General features: G+C 45.3%; 2 protein-coding genes across 14 annotated transcripts in view; one reads left to right on the top strand and one right to left on the bottom strand.

Moving 5' to 3' along the window:
• Window positions 1–14,299, top strand: part of DCBLD2 (discoidin, CUB and LCCL domain containing 2) — an 89,263-nt gene extending 74,964 nt beyond the window's left edge. For 2 of the 5 annotated variants that reach the window (XM_046658574.1, XM_046658572.1), the window contains exon 16: window positions 572–4,271. In XM_046658574.1, coding sequence (XP_046514530.1) covers window positions 572–1,041 — 470 coding nt within the window. In that variant the 3' untranslated portion in view covers window positions 1,042–4,271. Of the gene's footprint in view, window positions 1–491; window positions 4,272–14,029 lie in introns of those variants that run through there. The other 3 variants (XM_046658571.1, XM_046658570.1, XM_046658575.1) reach the window with 2 other exon arrangements.
• ST3GAL6 (ST3 beta-galactoside alpha-2,3-sialyltransferase 6) overlaps window positions 5,118–20,397 on the bottom strand; it is a 59,723-nt gene continuing 44,443 nt past the window's right edge. For 6 of the 9 annotated variants that reach the window (XM_046658576.1, XM_046658581.1, XM_046658577.1 and 3 more), the window contains 5 exons: window positions 14,308–14,403; window positions 11,135–11,321; window positions 10,892–11,029; window positions 7,422–7,574; window positions 5,118–6,079 (listed from right to left, as the gene is read on the bottom strand). In XM_046658576.1, the coding sequence (XP_046514532.1) occupies window positions 5,936–6,079; window positions 7,422–7,574; window positions 10,892–11,029; window positions 11,135–11,321; window positions 14,308–14,403 (718 nt within the window). In that variant the 3' untranslated portion in view covers window positions 5,118–5,935. Of the gene's footprint in view, window positions 6,085–7,421; window positions 7,575–10,466; window positions 10,726–10,891; window positions 11,030–11,134; window positions 11,322–14,307; window positions 14,404–20,397 lie in introns of those variants that run through there. The other 3 variants (XM_046658579.1, XR_006888228.1, XM_046658584.1) reach the window with 3 other exon arrangements.

Genomic DNA, 20,397 nt, shown 5'->3' with positions numbered 1-20,397 from the left:
AGGAGATGAGCTCTTTTCAAAAGGTAGAACCACTTGTTAAAAGACCTTGAGAGAGTCATTTCTGGGTCTTAGAGGTTCTGGCCGTAAACCTCGGGGCATTTTATTTTTGCGGGGGGGCTTGGGAGTATTAAAAGAAGAGCAGGAAAGAGCGGAGCCTTGCGGTGTTTATCCTGTTAACCTAGTACTTATTTATTTTAAATATTTCCTAATACTTAAAAAAAAATGTATAAAGTTATTTTCCAAGACACATATTGTTCCAATAATGGAATATTTCTTTTCCAATGAAATAGTATCTATAAATCTGAAGAACATATACCAACACTGTCTCTGCAGAATTGCCTGAATGGGGCTTTCTGGCATATTAACTTACGAGTGTGAGACACAAGCTGACATCTTCAATTTTAATTTGCGAAGTTGGTTCCTGCAGGGAAATGCATGCTTCTGTGTCGCCCACGACACAGTGCTCTGAAGAAGCCTTTGTCTTGCTGTAGGCTGCGGCTGCCGCCCTCAGCGGCACGACCCCTGTGTTGACCGATCCTGTCCTGTTGTGTGTGTTTTGCGATATCCACAGAGTATGCGCAGCCGCTCGTGGGAGGGATTGTGGGTACCCTTCATCAGAGGTCCACCTTTAAACCAGAAGAACGGAAGGAAGCAGGCTACGCGGACCTCGATCCTTACAATGCCCCGGTGCAGGAAGTTTATCATGCCTACGCAGAACCGCTTCCAGTCACGGGGCCTGAGTATGCCACCCCCATCGTCGTGGATATGTCGGGGCACCCCACAGCTGCGGTCGCCCTGCCCTCCACGTCCACTTTCAAAGCTGCGGGGAACCAGGCTCCCCCCGGAGTGGGGACGTACAACACTCTTCTCTGCAGGACTGACAGCTGCTCCTCAGCCCGGGCCCAGTATGACACCCCAAAGGCCGGGCCGCCGGGTCCGCGTGCCGCAGACGAGTTGGTGTACCAGGTGCCACAGAGCACGCAGGAGGGGGCAGGAGCAGGGAGGGGTGGCGAAGGCGATGTTTTTAGAGAAATCCTTTGAACGCGATGCTGCGTTTTACAAAGCGTTGTTTTAGAGCACAGGGCCTTTCTTGCAAGGCTAGTGGCAGTGGCGTGTAGAACGTGTTAGGTGTCTGTCACAGATGTGTTGGACATGTGGTGACCGAGGCACAGGAAACTACTAATCTTGCCATCTTGCTTTAAAAGCGTTATTGTGGCAGTACTGCTTGCCTGTTAAATTTTGAACATCCTGTTTACTACTACTGTAAAACACTATTTTTAATACAGAAAAAGCTTCCTACTATGCACTTCAAAGAAATTGAAATCACTGAGAGTATTTATTACCAGTGCTGCAGGTACATTAATGAACTCGAGACAGCTCTAAGTCTGACTGGCAGTAATGCATGGTACTGTTCTCGAAATGTCTGATGGCTTGAAGCTCTGCTCTGTTTGTGAAAGGTAGGTACTACCATGATTTCCTCTTCTATCCCTGGATTTTTTTTTTTTAATACTTAGTGATACAATCATTGTTTTGACTGCCATCCTACACATAGCCATTTTCCCTTAGGAGGACCTATCGCTGAGAATTCTGGCTTGCAATGAGCAGTGATTGATTTTTCACTTTTTGACACTCTTAAGAGCTTTAGCACTCGTGGTACAGGACTGGTCTCATCTGTGCTTGTCCCGCGTGGGGCCCGTGATGGCCAGGCCCATGCTTGTGTTTATAAAACGTTGTTTTCTCAGTGGGTAGTATTTGCTTTATCAACCTCCTGAATTCAGGTCTCCTCCTGTCTTTAAGTACTTCTCTGTGTGGAAACGGGAACCACTTCAGTTTAGAAAGCTCTGGGGGAGGTTCTCTCCCTCCCCCAACTTTATCTGCACTGGGATGTTTCCGAGGAGAGTTGTGAAAAGTCGGGGGTTCTAGGTGAACACCATAAACAAGACCTGCTTCTGTTTATTACAGTGAAAGGCAAAATCGTTCCTCAGAAGTCATATAAATCACCCTGAAAACAAGTAACCAGAATTTACCCTCTTTGGTTTCATAGATAGATTTTTCTTTGAATCTCAAGGTACTTGATTAATTTTAGTCACCTTAAAAAATATTTTTTAATTTCAGTTTTCCACGGTAAACTGTTACAAGAAATAGAAATGCAGCCTGTGTTCCTCAGCTGTGCATGAGGGGTCCGGGTGGTGGAGGCAGGTGTCATTCTTTCTGTCTCACCTAGACCACAGCTGGTGGGTGGAGCCTCCGCTGGGCTTGCCCAGAACTCGGGCTAGATGGGTGGAATAGAAACTGTCTGCAGTTTACTAGCCTGTAGTGTGAAAGCCATCTTAAAACATCTTTAAACTGGCGAGATGGTATGAGAAGCTGACCATACGATTAAAACGTATAAATGCCTTCTTCTGTAAACCTTGGTCTGTAGACTTGATGTTGAAATGTGCTCTGCCATCAGGTCCTAGTTCTTTTCTTTTGGCCTGTGCCACCAGATTGTCGTTGCCAGAATTCGCTACACTTGACTAAAGATGCATGGTGTTCATTCTGCTTGCTTCCGTGAGTGTTATAACTGTTTATTTCTGCAGCCTCCCTGCCTTCTGCTTGTATGATTTTGGTCTTATTTTCATTTGCTTTTCTTTTCCCAACCAACTTTGAGGCATAATTTTATTTACTGAAAAACCAATACCTATTTTGTTTCAAAATACTTGAAACAAGAGGGACAGATGTTGAACTTGTAATAAAACATATATGAGCGTGTAAGCACATGTATTAATGTAGTCATCCCCTTTCCAGTGGGAAGAGAGTAAACCAGTTGCTTTATTTTTTTATTCACCCTTAGCACACAGAAAATATGCTTTCCCTCAAATCATGTGCCTGTTTGAAGCTTTAAGAGAGATGATTTTAGTGGCTACTTCATTTTCCCAAAGATGTTTGCTCTAGTTGTGTAATTGTGTGCACCTGATTGTTTTTCCCAGCAAACTGTTTGAGAAGCCAGTGTTTTCTTAAGAATGATGCATGTTTTAAGACTTGATTCAGCTTGCCACTGTGCTGTCCTTGAACTACCAATGATTTTTACAAAACCTAGTTTTTACTACTTTTATGTATTTTACTTTCCAAGTGAAGAGCTGAGCCTGATAGAAAGGGTTGTTCTTGTTTTGTACTTTTTCTTTTAGTCCATTTGTTTTCCTAGTAGAGTTCTGGGGTTTTTTACTACGTTTATATGTCTGATACATGTACAGCTTTGGAGACAATCAAGTAACAACTGAAAATGTGAAAGTAACCATTTTTTACAAAATTCCTTTGAATTTTTATACTTTGAAACATGTAAAAGACTTAAGTCACTGTGGTTTATTGGGTTAAGTTTTCCTGTTAATTATAAAAATAGACAGCAGCGCAGCAAGCGTGGCCCTTACAGGTTGCATAAAATCACACTGACTTCGCTGTTACTTGATCTAGGAACTCGCACAGTTTAAGATAAGATATTGTGAATGCTGATTTATATTTTATTAACAGCTATAAATCTAAATAGATCCTAGTGTATGTGCAGGGTCTAGTCCAATTATTTAAGTTCCTGTTTCACTATTTGCACTTTGCATTGAACAGTGGGTTTATTCGCTGATGAAACGGTTCGAGTAGAGAATTTATACAGTAACTGAAATTACAACGTTGTGTATACACTTGCCCTCCCCGTAAGGAGGGAGCAGAAAATGAGCTCATCTAAATACGAACATGGCCGTAATTCCCTGGAAAGTGATAAAGCTTGAACTTCACTGTCAGTTGGAGAGCAAGAGGGCTGCTGAAACACCATGTCCGATGATACAGTTAGAAAGAACCAGCAGATTATGTGGGACAGTGAAAGCTTTTTAAACCCTCTTGAGAGAAATCCAGGAAGCTCTACCTAAAAAAATTACCTGTTAGGTCTGTCTTTCGTTCTGAGCTTGAAGTCCCTGAACTGCAAAATCTAACGAAGAGTTGGATGGTTATTAAAACACTTTTTAGGTCACCTGTGGCACCACTTCTCGTTTAATCCAACTTGTGCCTAGTTTCTTCTTCATCTCCTCCTCCTCCTTTTTTGGCACTGGGAAAGGTGAAAACAAACCTGTATTGCAACACGTGTTGGAAATGAAAACAGTGCGAGTGGCGCGAGAGGCTCCCAGAATGTACTTTTCTTACCTCGGCACGTACTGTAGTCACTTGGTATCTGTATATGTGGCTAGAATTTAGATTGTATAAATAGATTTTAATGTGTTTTTAATAAATTGTAAATATGTGTCTTGCGCAGACTTTTTCTTTCTTTTTGGCTTAAATAAAACCATCTTGAGGTTTGTAGCCTTTTCTCATACTACACAAAATGCCAGATTCCTCAGTTGTCAGAGGTGTTATGGCCAATATTATAGTCCTTACAGTAACATTTGAAAACACCATCGGTTTTTGACTTCTTTTGAAGCCTGAATTACTTTACATCAGAACTGGATTCAGCGGCCAGACTGCAGCCTGTGGCTGGCGGTCCCTGAGCTCGTGTGGGCTCCAGGCTGCACCTACCTTTTCCCGCCAAGTTACTAAAGAATCAAATGGAACTGGGGTGCTGTGCAAGCATGTGCTGGTATGAACAGAACACAGTCCACATTGAATGTCTAGATCAGCCAGTTTCCTCCTCCGTACACTGCTGTTAAGTATTTCATTGATTCTGTTTCTCTCGAGTAGTTCCCGCTTTACGCGAGAGAGAGGGAGAGAGAGAGGGAGGGAGAGGGAGGGAGAGAGAGGCTGGTGGGTTCAGGAACGCCATCAGGGTCTCCCAGTGAGGAGGATTGTTCACAAGGTACAGTTCCTTCTACTTCTACGTCTTCTGAGAGCCTTTAATTCCATCCTCCTTAGAACTTCCGCTGTTCTCTTCCTTTCTCCTTCACCCCGCACCCCCCCTCCCATCGCCTTCTGTTATAGTAAAGTGGGAAGAGAGACCAGCTCAGAACGTGTGTGGGACTGGCTCGGCTGCGTCCCTCCCACAGGCTCCTTCTGGGGGGCACCTAGAGGGCGAGGTGAGCCTTCCACATGAAGATGCGATCATGTACACAGTTGAGCTTTTCGTATGAAAATATGATTTAAATCCAAAAACAGCTTGAGTATTCTTAAGAGTTTACTTTGTCTTTATTTTTCCTATTTAATTCAAATAGTAAACTTTCAAAATTTAATTAATAAACTGGGCAAAAAAATCATGTTTAAGAATTTTCCCCTTCTTGAGTTTACCGAGCTCAGCTTCTTTGTATAAACTTTTTTCTTTCTTTAAAATAATGCAGTCACCAGACATTAGTAATTGCATTCTTTGGTTATTTACTCATCCAGAATTTCATGTTTAGCCTATTTCCTTCAACTTAAAATACACCATCTTCATTCTACCAAATTACTCAATCATGGTTTGCTTAATTGCAGGAAAAAAGCTTAACTAAACTAGTATGATCTTAGATTTCCCTAACCATCCACTGTATTCAGGGCTGGTTTAAGATTCAAATCCGATTCCTCAGGGAGAACAAAAAGGATTTCAACAGTCGTCCAGATGTCCGCTTGAAGTGGCTCATTTGCACATCCAGGCACAGCCACGTGCCAGCCCCCCAATTTACAGCAGCCAAATACACCGCTCAAAATGTCATGTCATATTCAGAATTTGTTGTGGTAAACCAAAACCCCTTATTAGGAAGTCACCTCCCTTCAAAAGTCAAAGACAAACTAACCATTAAAAAGATGTTTAAAAACACCTCAGAAAACCAGCTTATTTTAAAAACAATGTAATCAAAACTTTACTTATTTCCCTGATAACTAAACAGCTTGATTTTCATAAATTAAATATATTCACAGAAATTAAGCCGGTGGTTATGAATGACCAGGCAGCAACAGACTTAATGTACATAATTTTTTGATGAGTGCATCCAACACATTTAAAAATAAACTAAAAATTGCAGTATAAAAATAAAACTAATACTGTTAGCATCATCTTCTGAGTCTGTAGGGTCAATCTTGAGTGAGGTTGATTACAAAGTTTTTTTCTATAATGTCCTTCAAAAAGAGCTGCTCTGCAGTCAAATTGTGATAGCTGCTCTAAAGAAGAAAAATAAAGCACAGTCAGCATCTGTCCCGCTCAGAACAAGGACAGCAGCAGCAGCGCGTGCGCGGTCTCTCAAAAGCTCTGAATAAGAAACTCAGTAACAAGGGGCAGGGAGTTTCAACTCTGTTCCCTTTCTGATTTCTTTTTCTTTGTTCATTCTTTTGCCAGAGCTTTCCCTAAAGCCCCTTCTTTCCACTTAAACCGTGACATAAGGCTCCCCAACCTTGTCCCCTGGTCTGCTGAATCATGGTGTAAATCTAGACCAAAAGTGGAAGTCAGAACAGGTGGATCACTTTAACAAAAGCAGCACCCGGTGCTCGTAATAGACAAGAAGTCAGCCTGGAGGTGAGAAACCACCGTAAAGCATGCTCAGTTTAAGAAGTATTTAAAAAATAATTCTGTTCCACTGATGGATATCCTAATTTTCCTCAGGAAGTTGTTGTAACCTTCTATTCCTTAGATGAGGTGAGAAATCCCACAAGAGCTACAGGAAAGATTAGGGCTGAGGAGAAAGGAGCCTGGACTCTGCCCCAAGCACCCATCTCTTGAGCCACTCAGTGTATCTTACATGGCGGGTGTGAGGGGCAGAAAGACAGTGTTAAGCTCCAACCTGAATAATCCACTTCTTCGGCTTATGTGGTATTGGGGGATGATGATTTAAGGGCACTGATTTCATAGGATATATCCATATACTTTACAGCAAATCATATTTCAATATTAAAACTGTACATATAATATTTTAATCCTGTCACTTGGTATATACCACTAATCTAAGTTAGAATTAGGAAAACAGAAAACTGTTTCCCATTCAGTCATTAAAATAAAAATCTTAAGGATCAAGTCTACCACCATTGATCCCCAACCATGGGAAGCAGGATCTAATATACAGGCTTGCAACTTTTGACCATGAATATTCTTCATGGGGTTAAAATGTTACAGACCTCCTCACGTACTACGCTAAAAAACAGGAAAATACTTACTGTAAGCATGGCGATGCCTGAAAAGGTGAATTGCGATATCTCAAACAGCAGGTTGTCCATATTTAAATAGTGCAAATATGATTCAGCATCTAAGATAAGGCTGGGGTTTGATGGGTTGATGGCACTTGACAATAGCTGCAAGCTTCTCCCGGGGTTCTGAGACCCCCCAGATTGGGAACAGCTGCTGTAGTAAAATAACCCCTGGGCCTGAGTCCAAGTTTCAGCACTTGGTCACTCTGTAAGCCCTGTCAACCTCTCAAAACCTGCTCCCTCAGTAAAATGACAGAAGAGAGAACACGGGCTGTCCAACTCTAAAGATCAAAGATTAGACCAAAGTGTGTATATATTACCGCATTCATCAAAGACATGGTGGAATTCCCATAGTAGTGCAAGGGGCTCTTGAGGTCAGAAAAGTTGTATTTGAAACCAGCAAGATGAACTTCATGACATATGTGAAATGCCAATGTGATGGCAATAATTCCTGTCGTCGGGTGTTTGCGTTTCTGAAGAGGGAAATGAAAATCTTTTTAAAAGATCCAAAAAAGAGATTTGTTTCCAAAGCATATCTAAGTGGCCTAATCTTATAAAATAGGGACTTCTGAACAATTAATCAGGAGAGAAAGAATTAAACCCTCATCGTGTCCTAAGGCTCAAGCTACCAACAGTGAAGACCCTAACTGAAGAGGACATAAAGTGTGACCAAAATCATAGCAAGTCAATCAAATAGGACTTAACTGCAGAATTAGCCCAGAAGACAACTGTCAAATAAAGGAACACTGAGGCTCAAGAAGGATGCCGCTGCCGGATCTTTAAAAACATGCTGAGTGAGGCTCCTTTTGGAAAAATCAAAGCCTGAGAATTTTGAGCCCATGTATGAAAACGTAAGGACAGCTTACTTTGCTAATGGCTAGGATCATGGTAAAAGGCTTCATATAATATAGCCCTAAAGTAAATCAGTTTTATAATCCTAATAACGAGCTCAAGGGAAAGACTGACCAGTCAACCTCGGTGACAAAGTGTAACAGTATCTGAGTAGAAGATAAAGAGTCCAGCTGCGTACATCATGATGTCACAATCTCAACCAGGCCATTATCAATTTAAAAAGAAAAAAGGAAAGAAAGCAAGCAAGCACCCCCTTCATGTATATGTATATCCTGAAAAATGCTGTCATAGATATTTGGCAAGAGGGTCTTCAAAGTTTCTATTCTCAGTAGGATGGCCTTCAAAGGCAAAAACAATATATATCTTAAACACAATTCAATGAGATTTCCTTTCAATTAAATGTTTCTTACAGATCCCATGGAAATTACATAGATTATGATTCTGAGAGAAAAAAAAAAATAAACACCAGGAGGTGAGCATGTCTGAAACCCTAACAGCCTTCTGCATGAGCTTTTCTTCACCTCGGGCACTACTGTGGCTCCACCACGAGCCTTTGCCATCTGCCAGGAGAGGAAGTTAAGGGTTGAGTTAAAAACCTACAGGTTGTCCAACCTCACCAACCCCATCAGTTTTCCGTCTCACATTAGTCCTCATGTCCTCTACTTCTCTCCTCACACTTAAGAGTACTTCATCCGTCATTAGAATCACTCTCCTCTTCTGCACCGGTCTCCCACAGAACCTATGTTACTACCTGATGGAATCTTCACCCAGGTTAAACCCACACCAGAGCAGCCGAACAGGGCAAGTAAACAGCATACTTGCCTGATCACACATTACATTTGTGACCAAAGTCTCAAGCGGGCATCTGGTGTGTCCAACAATCCACTACATACCCCTAGTAAATTTCCATTCCTTCTCTCCACGACGACAATTTTATACCTTTCTAGACAACAGAAGGAATCGGACGAGAGCGACATCATCTTCCCAACTCCAAACCCACCTTCCCCTCTCCCCATATTTTCAGTGCTTACTCCTCCTCCCTGGGTGGGGTGGCCCTGTTCTCACCCACAGCCAACCTCTCATGCACTGCCTTATTCCATCTCTTCTCTCAACAACTTTGCTTCTACCATTACGCACTTTCTCAATATTTTCCTCTATCGAATTGTTCCCTTTAGCATACAAATATGTCATCAATCTTTAAACAACAGCAACAAAAACAACCTTCCTTCATCCCAAGTCCTCTTCCAACCATTTCTCTGCTCCCTTTTCTAGCAAAACTCTATCACAGCTTTGCCTCCGCTTGCTCGTGCCCTACGTTCTCTCTACCCTGTTTCCCGCGGACCTTCTTTCTCTTCATATTCTTGTGCATATCACCAGCATGACCCCCACACCCCCAGAACCAGGGTTCATGGTCCGCGCTCCACCTCTGGACGGCGTCTGAATGGCTGACCTCTCTGAAATACAGCTGTGTCCTTTTGGCTTCTGGAACCCCGTGTCCTACTGGGACTTTAGTTACAACTAGTTCTAGTGTCATCTCTAAGTAAAAGCAGGGTCTTCCTGTGCTTTTGGAGTTAAAGACACTACCTAAAACAAGAAGCAAGGGATAAATCTGATCTTACTTCACCTGAGAAAATAAGAGCTGAAAAGTCACAAAACATACATTCAGAAGCTGTCCTTTCCTCTCAAAATTACTAAGAAGCTGTCCTTTCCTCAAAATTTCTAAGAAATAGGCTTTACATTTAAAATACTTATGCTTTTTGACTTGGGAATTCCACCTCCAGGAATGCATCCTACAGCAATCACACAAGTGTGCAGAAAAGCCCTATAAGCACATGCATCTCTACATTATTTATAGAGGAGAAAAGCTGGATATAAACCCAAATGTCTATAAATAGGGGAACAGTTAATTAAATGGGGGGGGGAATAAATAGCAGAACAATACCTGTGATATAATCAATTATATGGAACCGTTACATTGAACAAACAGAAAGTGTGTATGTTTGTAAATGCGTAGAAAATAGTCTAGAAGGATATAAAAGGCAAAAAGGCTGGGAGATAATGTGAGTTATAGGAGGAAGAAAAGAAAAGGATGACTTCCTTTTTTTTGGTATTCTTTTCTAAGTTGTTTGATTTTAAGCATGTAATACTTTAGAATTTTTTTATCATGCTAAAGAAAAGATACATGATGTGTGCTTATTTCTTTGGATTTTCCCTGATTAGGGCAAAATGAGAAAAACTTCATTTCCGCTGAGACAGCATGTTACACAGCTACTCCAGCTTCAGAGGAAACCGGCTCTGTGCCACTCCAGGGTCTACAGAGTATTGGTTTCAAGGTCATGTTGACAAACGGCACTGTAAGAGTCACAGTCAATGGGATTCCTTCTAATTAAACAATCTGGAGTTTCAAGAGCTCCCAATATTGCTATAACTTTACCATTTCCTGAGAACTCAGTGCCAGTGTCTCCTCTACGACCACAGAAATATCTCTGGACTACCTCATCATCCTTCCTCACCTTTCCTCTGGCTTTCCTGTGATATTTTCACCAGAGTGCTCCAGACAGTTCTGTTTAGCCAGACCAGCCCTGCACTTGTCCTGAAGCCAGTCCCGCTACTCTGCGCACAGCCTGCCCGTCACCCCCTAGTCAGATCCTCCTCGCTGCAGAACAGTGAAGACGAGGTTACGAGGGATGAGCCACTGGGCATGCAGGAGACCCCAGGAGGGCCTCACGGGGGCAGAAAACGCCCTTCACTTAAGGTTCTTTTCCTCACATCCTGAAAAACATAAAGATCCACAGGTATCTAATTTCACTAACTCAGACGTGGTCCTCAGAAACCTCCTCACGAGCAATGGCTCATACAGTTACCAAGAGCCTGGGAGACCCTCCATCCCGCCCCAGCCAGATCTCTAGTTTCCAAGTGTGCAAAGAAAAACACATACCTGATTTTTGGGAAACACTTTTGGGAAATGAAGCAGTTCATAAGCTGCTGTTCTGGTGATGAAAGGATCTAATATTCTGATTTGATAAGGTTTGTAGATCAAGTCTAAGGCTGGTTTCTGCCAAAACCCCTTAGTATCCTGAAATAAAGAAAGAATATAGAAAGTAGAAGATTGTGGTTGTCTTCTGTCCACAGAAGAAAAAACTGAAGGTAATCGGAAGGCAGATCAGTTTTGCCAACTTACTATTTTGCTACCCATCAGCAAATCATACAGCCACTTTAAATCAAGTGGCTTAAAAGCAGTGAGAATCGCCGTGGTGTTAGGATCCCTGTGATTGGAATCTGTAAAAACAGATTCTGGATAAAAAAGTCGGAAGGTTGTCCTTCTCCCAACATCCTCTTCATGTCCTAAAACAGGACCGTTATTCATTCTGTGGGTAGGAAAACACAAGATATGTAGACGAGGGGCAGGATGAGCCATTCCCATCACTGTTCTCAGAGGCTCCAGAGCTGGACCAACACCATCAGCCATGCACCCAGTGCTCCCAATCCAAAAGGCATCCGTCAGCCTTTCAAGCGTAAGGACCAAGGCAATAATTCCCTTCCATGAAACAGCTGTTGCATCAAAGGCAGAAACTTTCGTTTGTATTTGAAAATTAATTGAGGAGCCACTGATAATTGAGTCTTAACTCCAGGAAAACTGAAGACTAAATAAACGGGAACACAGAACCCCAGAATAGTGAAGTTAAGAGAGACCTTGGAGGACACCAGACAGAACCCCTTGGATTTACAGAGAAGGGCCCTGAGGTCCAGGGAGATAGTTACTTGCTCAAGGTGACACAGTCATGTAGCACATGAACATGTGTGTAAGTGACTGACCGGCAAGAATCACATTTAAGGTGATTTGAAGACCCATCACAATTACTGTGCTCTGAAATAAAGTAACAATGTAAAATTGCTGTTATACCTAAAGCTGAACCAAATGAATGTCTATTGCTAGAATGAACTAAAGAACCACAAAGGATTTACTGTTGGGTTTGAATATGCTCAAAGCCAAGGTCAGACACACACTGTTTATGCACATGGTATCAAGGCATACATGCTATTAAAAGAAATGCTTTGTTTCCCAAACAGTGTCCCCTAGGAGGATAAATCCTGTTTTACCCTTTGCTACTGACTCTATGTAATATAAGACAGTCTTAACACTTGAGATGGCTTTCATAATGTGCCCGCGGCAATTTCCCATAAGGACGTGCTGCGGTTCTGGGTGATCAGATTTTAGACCCAAAGGTAAAGAAATTTCTGAGTGCTTCCAAACTGTTTTGTGATAAATTTTCACAGCTTCCTCAAAATGGATAATAAACAGAAAATAAGGTGACCTTGCTGAGCAGAAACCCTCAGCAGCTTGTAACCCAGCAAAACCCCCAAGCAATGCCGAGTCATCCTAATGCATTGCCCCAGTGGGAAGGTTTTGCACTCTTCAAAAGACAATTCATAGGCATTTCCAACACACACAACTTACCCCAGATGATGACCTGACTTCAACCTTTCAGTGAGAAAACAGGGATAGAAATGTCCTCATTGCCCCACCACTCCATCTATGGGACTCTTGGTAGCTGTAACCACAATCCCATTACAGAGAGTCAACCACACTTGTGCTCTGGACCCCGTCCCCTCTCTTTACCGCTAATCTCTTTATTCAGTTCCATCAGTTTACAGCATGCTCCAGAATCTCCTATCTTTATAAAAGGAAACAAAACAGAAAATCCTCCTTTGATTCCGTACCATCTCGGGCTGCCTTCTCATTTCTCAACTCTACAGCAAAATTTCTCAACAGGGTTGCCTGTACTGGTTTCTCCACTTTCTCACCTGTCATTCTCTCCTCAACCCACACCAGCTGGGCTTCTCCCACCTCATATCTCCAAGTCTGTTTTTTTGAGAGAATCAAGGAGCTTCAGGTTGCCAACCCAGTGGTGAACTCTGTTCCCGATCTCGCATGGCCTCTCACCAGCAGTGGACATGGTTGACCCCTCCTGTCTTCAAACACTGTGCTCTCTTGGCTTCTGTGATTGCCTTCTCCTGACCCAGTCACTGACGGTGGTCCACCACCCCACTGGCGGGTCCTCTCCATCTCTTTACTCCTCTTGCTTTGCTCAGCCTCTAAGCTTTGAGCACTTCAAGGCTCAGTCCTGGACCCCCTTCTCTCTCAGTCTCTTCCTGGGAGATCTTGCCCAGTCTATGGTTTAAAAAACAGCTTACAGGCTGCTCACTATCAAGACCTTAACTTGTTTATCCAACTGCCTACTCGACTTATCCACTGCAAATCTGCTAAGCATCTCAAATCTAACACATTCAGACAGAAATCTTAATTCTCCTCTAAACCTGCTCCTACCCTAGTCTTCCCCAGCTCAATAAATGGTACCACTCTCTGGCCAGTCTCCTAAGCTGAAAACCTAGAGGAGGTATCCTCGGTTCCTTTATCCCCCTCTCTGCTCACATCTAATACATCAACAAATCCTGGTAAGTCTACCTCAAGAACATGTCTCACTCTATCCACCTGCCTCCTCTCTGCCAGGACACTCCTGTTGCAACCCACCATCATCCACCTGAATACGGCCACCTGCCTGGCCTCCTCATTTCCACCCTTGTCCCTCATATTCCATTGTCCATGCTGCAGCCAGAATATTTTAAAGATATAACCAGATGAAATTTCTCTCTTGCTTAAAAAGTCCTCAGAAGTTTCCTAGTGTACATAAAATAAAATCTAAGCTCTAATGCTAGTTTACAAAGTCCCACACGGCCCACTCCTTGCCCACCTCTTCAGCTTGGCTCGCAGCACTGTCCCCAGCCAGCTGCCCTCCTACGTCACTGGTTTTCTTGCTGCTCCTCTCAAACTCAGGACCATATCCTCCTGAAGACCTTCAGGAAGCATTCTCTGCCTGGGCTGCTCTTCCCTAGCCTTCATACGGCTGGGACTATGGGGTCACTTCAGTCCAGCTTAGATGTCTCCTCCTCGAAGTGGTCAGCCATTCTAAAGTAGCCACTCAATCATTTCCTATTGTTATGTTTTAATTGTTTTCATAGCATTTGTTATTATATTTCCTTATTTAATTAATCACTGTTTTCTTCCCTTCCTTAGAATGGAATCCCAACAAGGAACATGGACATTGTTCTTGTTCATGGTCCGTCCCCTGTGGCTGTGACGGTGCCGGGCTCATCAAGAGGACTTCATAAATATTTGCTGAATGAATGACCTGAAAGCTAGGCCTCCTCTGGCCAACAACTGGGAGACAAGGTTGTGTAATGTACTTACACACATCAAAGCAACATCTCCTCCTTCTAAAACAAAGCTCGACTAAAGTAGGAAACCATATTCTTAGAAACAATTTCAGGTTAGCAAATAAGAAATAGATTTACCTTATTATTACATCATAGGAGTCAATTTTTTCTCCTAAAGTCTTATTCTTCAAAACTCCTCCATTACCAACCACCACGCACTTTTTACACGGCACGCTGTTGGGTAAATAGACAAGGGAAAGTTTGAGCCATCTTTTATAAAACTGGGAGAGTCCAAGAACGCATTCATACTTTCAGGAACCCAAGGCCAAATTTCACTTGTTGTACAAGCCGAAAAAGAACCAGCCGTGACTTACAGGGCTGGGGATGTATTAGGAAGATACCGGATTCAAGAAGCCACATTCCCTCAGAAGCACACCATCGTTACCAACCATGAAAGCTTATCAGCCCATACACAGTTCCACAGATGATTCTCACAACTCCCCACTGAGATAAGTAAGCCTGATTTTCCCACCTTACAAGTGAAGAAATGGGCTCAGAAAACTGTTAGGTGACATTTCAAAGCCAGACTCCCAAGACGTAGAGCTAGGATTTGGATCCAGACCTTTGGATTACAAACACCCGCGACATAGGATTCTGTGTGGGAATATTGACACGTGTGCTTGACAGTCCAGAAGTGCACATTCTCACCAGTGTTACCCACTCCCCTGAGACTCCAGCTCTGGGTCGCTGCTGCATCTGATAAGTGTGGAGATGGACAGTTTGGAATCTGGCGGGGAAAGTGCAGCTACTTTGTACCTGGCCATGCTCACTTAAATTCCCCAAACACGCCCTGGTCCTTGGAGCTTAACCACTACAAACGAAAAGTTCACTCCCTGTTCCCGGCAAAGAGCTTTACAGTAGGACATGAGGTGGGACTTCCCATTGCTGGGTAGGACCATGGCTTGGGTCCCCTCGGCTCTCAGCAAACATGGCCTGGCCCATCCCTCTGCAGACTCTCACCGTCACCTGCCTGGCCTGGATAATGACAAAATAGATCATGTTCTTCTCCTGTAGGGACAAAACTACAGAGGGCAAGGCCTTTGAGACTGTCCTTCCAGGAGCCTCATGACAAAGAAGTATAAAGAAAAAACTGGGGCTGGCCCCGTGGCCGAATGGTTAAGTTCGTGCGCTCCACTGCAGGCGGCCCAGTGTTTCATCTGTTCGAATCCTGGGCGCGGACATGGCACTGCTCATCGAGCCACGCTGAGGCAACATCCCACATGCCACAACTAGAAGGACCCACAACTAAGAATATACAACTATGTACCAGGGGGCGTTGGGGAGAAAAAGGAAAAAAAAACTGCTTCTGTACGAACAATGAAATCCAGACTGTCAGGCTCTTAGGAAATTAATGAGCAGCAAAACTGCACAAATGCTGTAGGCTATTTAACTACGGAGGATGCCGGAATGCAGGAACCGCTGAAGAGAGCCAAGCACTGGCCCTGTCAGGAAGGAGCAACAATGTGCACATTCCTATACATGTAAATTTACCTTTTTTACTCAGAATTTGTTTAGCTTACCTATTTTTATTGGATAAGTTTTTAACACTTTAAATTTTTTAAAAAACACTTTTTTTTACACATTTTAATTTGGGACTCTTAGCTCTCAGCTATTAAAGAGTGTATCTAAATCAGCGTCTACTTTGTTAGAAAAACAAGAAGAGCTGGAGTTTCACAGCTGGCAGGGCCTGGGGGCGGGGCAGAGGCTGTCGAACAGACACTCCTTGAGGATGTGCCCAAACCTCCTGTCACCGCCGTGTCACAATGTGTTACAGAGATGTTTATTTTTTAAATCTGTTTATTTGTCTTTAACTATGAGAGTAACGTATCTCTAGATGATTTTATGTGCAAGTTCGACATTAATCCCAATTCCAGGAAGGCAACTTTATCAGGTGCTCTGCTGTGTGGCCAGGCAGCTCGGAGGAGCCGGGCGCGCTGGGAAGCATTCGAACCCTCTGCTCTCTGGGTACACTGCCATCATCCTCACCAGAGCCATCCCGGGATTGCTCCATAGCAGGGCAGTTCCCACACACAGCCTGCTGGGTCCTTCCTTCTACAACCTCGGGGTCAGTTTAAGGCGAGTCAGCGGTTGAACCTCCTGACACTGGCTCCATCTCCCCACCGGAATGCTAAGCAACACTGGGCGCGAGGCAAGGAGGGGCTAGGAACAGGCAAGATGGCAGTAACAGCTCTGTTCCTGCATGGCGGTGGAGGAGGCACATCCATAGTTATGGTACCTAGTCTAACCCTCTCCCTTGAATGAGGGCTGGGAGCCACTCCCCTGTCAAGGTAAGGGGCCGCCTGCCCTGAGCCCAGGGGCCCCAGGGGTTCTAGCATCCATCATGGCCTGGGGTCCCCAGCCTGACACCAGGCTGCCTGACTCCACCACCACCAAACACTGGGGCAGGGCCAGGAGCACAGACACCACCAGGCCTGCCCCAGTGCTCTTCCCTGGAGCCTCAGCAAAGTACTCCCGACCCACGTGCCTCGTCTCTGAAGCTGCCTCCAGAAGGAGGCAGCTCAGCTCCACCCCAGACACAGCCAGTTCCATAATCACTGTTCAGCAATGAACTGACAGGCTGAATCTCAATGTTGTCTAGGTCAGGCTAGATCACATTGTCATCAAGCCCTAGAGCACATGTGGCCAGAGAGCATGGTGATGAGAGTAGCTACCATCTGTCATACTAGTATGTCACATCCCTGGACCTCAGTCAGTCTCAAGGTCCTGGATCTCCTCTCATGGACCCGACCGAGCCTCCCAGCTAAGAGGAGAGGGGGAGTCGAGGGCTGCAGGCATATCTCTTCCACAGGAGCCCCAAGGATGAGCTACAGAGAAGGTCATATCCAGCCTCTCCAGTCTCCTCCCACTTATGATCCCTGCAGGTTCAAAGACTTGAGAGAAATGGAAAGAACTCATATAGATACTGCCTGCCTCAAGAGAACTTCAATTCCAAAGATGCTTTAAGTTCAACGGCCGCCACATTTTTAGGAGTTCCACTTTCCATCTTCTTCTCTGCCAGCTTTGCAGGGACAGACAGAAGGACGGGAGGCTCTTTGCCAGAGGAAAAGGTTGCTGACACCTTTGAAAGGAAATCTTGTCAATGAAACTTCACTTTCCTCCTGGTGAGGGACATTGCAAAGACCCACACATGTTTCTGAGGATCAGACCTAACACTAGAAACTCCTTTAGGGGTTTCTCTAGGACCACCCTTTGGTAATATCATCTGATCTGCAGCTGGAATCCACAGTGGCAATACGTAATGGGACAGACACACCGTCTGAGCCCACTCCTCCCCAGCAGGCACCCACATATTACCAAAGGAGTGAGTCCCCCCTCCTCATCTTCCTCGCCCAGCCTAGGCTCCTGGCTTCCCCTCTTCCTTAGGTGTCAAACAACAACTTCCACTGTCATCAGGTGACTTTGTGACTTCCCTGTATTTAGTTACCATGACTTCCATGCGCAAATGGCTGCGGTGAGCTGTGAGGCCCTGGAGGGCAGGAGCCGAACCACTTGTCTGTGTCCTCCAGTCTACAACCTCCTGATCCACAGGCTGTACATTTGGAATTCGGTCTGGTGGTGGCATTCAGTGTGGGGTCATTTTCCTGGTTTCCCTCTGGTCCTCCTCCTGCCATGGAAAGTGGTAGGGGATGCACTTGCCCCAACAGCCCCCAGAAAGCAAAAGCATTCCAGAGAGCCTGACCCTGCGGAGATGGAACCGGGAGAGCTTGCACTTCCCCAGAGGGAAGGCACTTTCCTCATCAAGGCAGGCAAACCCAGGGGAGTTCCCGCTCTCTGCAGTGAGAACCGTCAGCACCATCAACATCGAGACAGCAGGCATGAACCGTGCTGGTCTCAAATGACCTGGGATCCTCTTTTTCCGCATGCTTCCCAACGCCCACTTTTCTCTTCAGCATTAGATACATTAGAATATATCACTCGTCCTTCAGTGTAGCCCGTGACCATAGGTCACTCTGGTCCTATTCCCAGCACACATTACCCCTTGAGTCTCGCTCGCAGAGTCCTGCTTTCACAAACCTACGTGGGGAGCACAATCCTCTGCCAACAGGTTGGTTTAGAGGTGGCCACGTGAGCCACCCTGAGCACTAAGTTAGGGAAGTCTATTCGATGCTCTGGAAAAGGTTTTACCCCCCCAAGAGCATGGTTTGAGCAGAACACTTTTTTTTCCACCCTTCCTTTCTGCTTAGATGTGGACATGTGACTACATGAGGTGAGAGCAGCTGCAGCCATGTTGCAACTAAGAGGGAAAGACAGAGTGAGCCCCAGACAAGCTGCGCTGACATCACCGACTTACTAACTCAATCCCCTAACTAGAACCACGCCCTGTAGATGTGCAGGCCGTACACAGCCCAACCGCAGGTGTGCCGTTCAGAGAACTACCCATATGAACTGGCACTCGGAGAGTTGTGCAATCCAGTCTGTGCTGCCACATGCAGCCCTGCAAGCTGGAACCACAGACCTGCAGACCTGAAACCACACACCTACGCGATATGGGAGATCACAGATGTCGACGTAGTTTAAATCACTCTTAATCAGGCAGACTGTTATTCGCAGTGAAGATCTTCAAATACTGTGCAGTGGACTGGGTGGAGAGCTGGCTGCTAGCTCCGGCTCCCCCACTCAGCATCCCCGGGCCCCAGGCCCCGCAACTGGACCTCTCCATCTCAGTCTGCTCTTCTGTGCAAGGAGGGAGCGGCCCAGGCCGTGAGTGTTATTCTCTGCTGCATGCCTTCCAGGCTTATCTTCGCCCAGCATCTCACCAGAGCAGCTGCTACAGAACACGTGGTGGGGCCGCTGCCTCCCCCCCACACAGGACTCCTTCCTGTGCAGAATCTCCATGTCCCTCAGCCTCAAGTTCCCCTCTTGCTGCCATGTAAAGAAACCCTGCCCGACAGCAGGATGGCCAGAGTAGCGACGCAGACGTTGCAAACCCTTAGAGAGTCTGGGCTCTTTTTGATAAGTATACTGCTAACCTCTAATTCCTTTTCTTTTTAAGTTGTCTAAGGCCCCCCTCCCACCTCGCTGGCGGCCACTGGACCTGGCTCTGCTCATGCTGACATAACGCATTCCGCCTAGGGGAGCAGCCAGGCAGAGTCACAAGTCCCCGTCCATTTAGCAGGCACCTGACTTGGCGTGGTGCTCGGGCTGGGAGACGTGCACGTGTGGTTTACTCTATAACCACCCAGGCAGCCGCAGGCACCCTGCACCGGAGCCCAGGCGCGCTCAGGATGCCCCGCTGCTGGGGCGGGGGCCGGTGTGTGCATTTTAAGTAGGAGCCGAGATCCTGTGCTTGGGGTCTCTGCTGTTCTGCTGCAGCTGACATGCTCCCACTGAGGAGAAGCCCGGGCCCAGGGCGCAGGCTGGTGCCAGGAGCTGGGGCAGGAGGGCTGGTGCCTCTGCACAGGGCACACTGGCAACACCACCTTGCTGTGATGGATGCAGTTCACTGAAAGGACCCTCCACCATTAGTGGAGCATGTTAAACATGACCCCCTTCTGTGCACTGTGCTTTGAGAATAAAGAGAGGACCCCGAGTCCTGAGAAAGCCACAGCAGCAGTGCAGACAAAAGGTGATGAGAGCACCCGAGCTGTGTCACCCTGAACCATCTGTTCTCGGCATGGCTCGCAGTGCCCTCTGAGCAGAGGGCCTGGGAGGCTGGAAGGAATTTAGAGGCCACCTCAGCCCCCTCCTTTTTCAAAGCTTTTTATTTTTTAAATTGAAACATAATTCACATGCCATAAAATTAACCCTTTTAAAAAAAATAATAAAATTCAGTGGTTTTAGCATATTTACAAAGCTGTGCCACCATAGCCACTATCTAACTCAGAACATTTTCATCACCCCACAAGGGAATCCCAAAGCCAGTAGCAGTCGCTCTCCATTCTTCCCTCCCCCACCTCTGGCAACTACTAATGTACTCTCCGTGTCTACGGGCTTGCCTATTCTGGCCTTTTCATATACATGCAATCATACATTACGCGGTCTTGTTGTGTCTGGCTTCTTTCACCGAACATAATGTTTTCAAGCTTCATCCGTGTTGCAGCCTGTGTCAGTCCATCATTCCTTTTTATGGCTGAATAATATTCCATTGTTTGGATACACATTTGGCTTATCCATCTGGCAGCTGATGCACATTTGGGTTTTTTCATT

Source organism: Equus quagga, chromosome 4, assembly GCF_021613505.1.
Source record: "Equus quagga isolate Etosha38 chromosome 4, UCLA_HA_Equagga_1.0, whole genome shotgun sequence".
Taxonomy (NCBI): domain Eukaryota; kingdom Metazoa; phylum Chordata; class Mammalia; order Perissodactyla; family Equidae; genus Equus; species Equus quagga.
The sequence above is the reverse complement of the archived record's forward strand: the minus strand, read 5'-3'. Positions and strand labels throughout refer to the sequence as shown.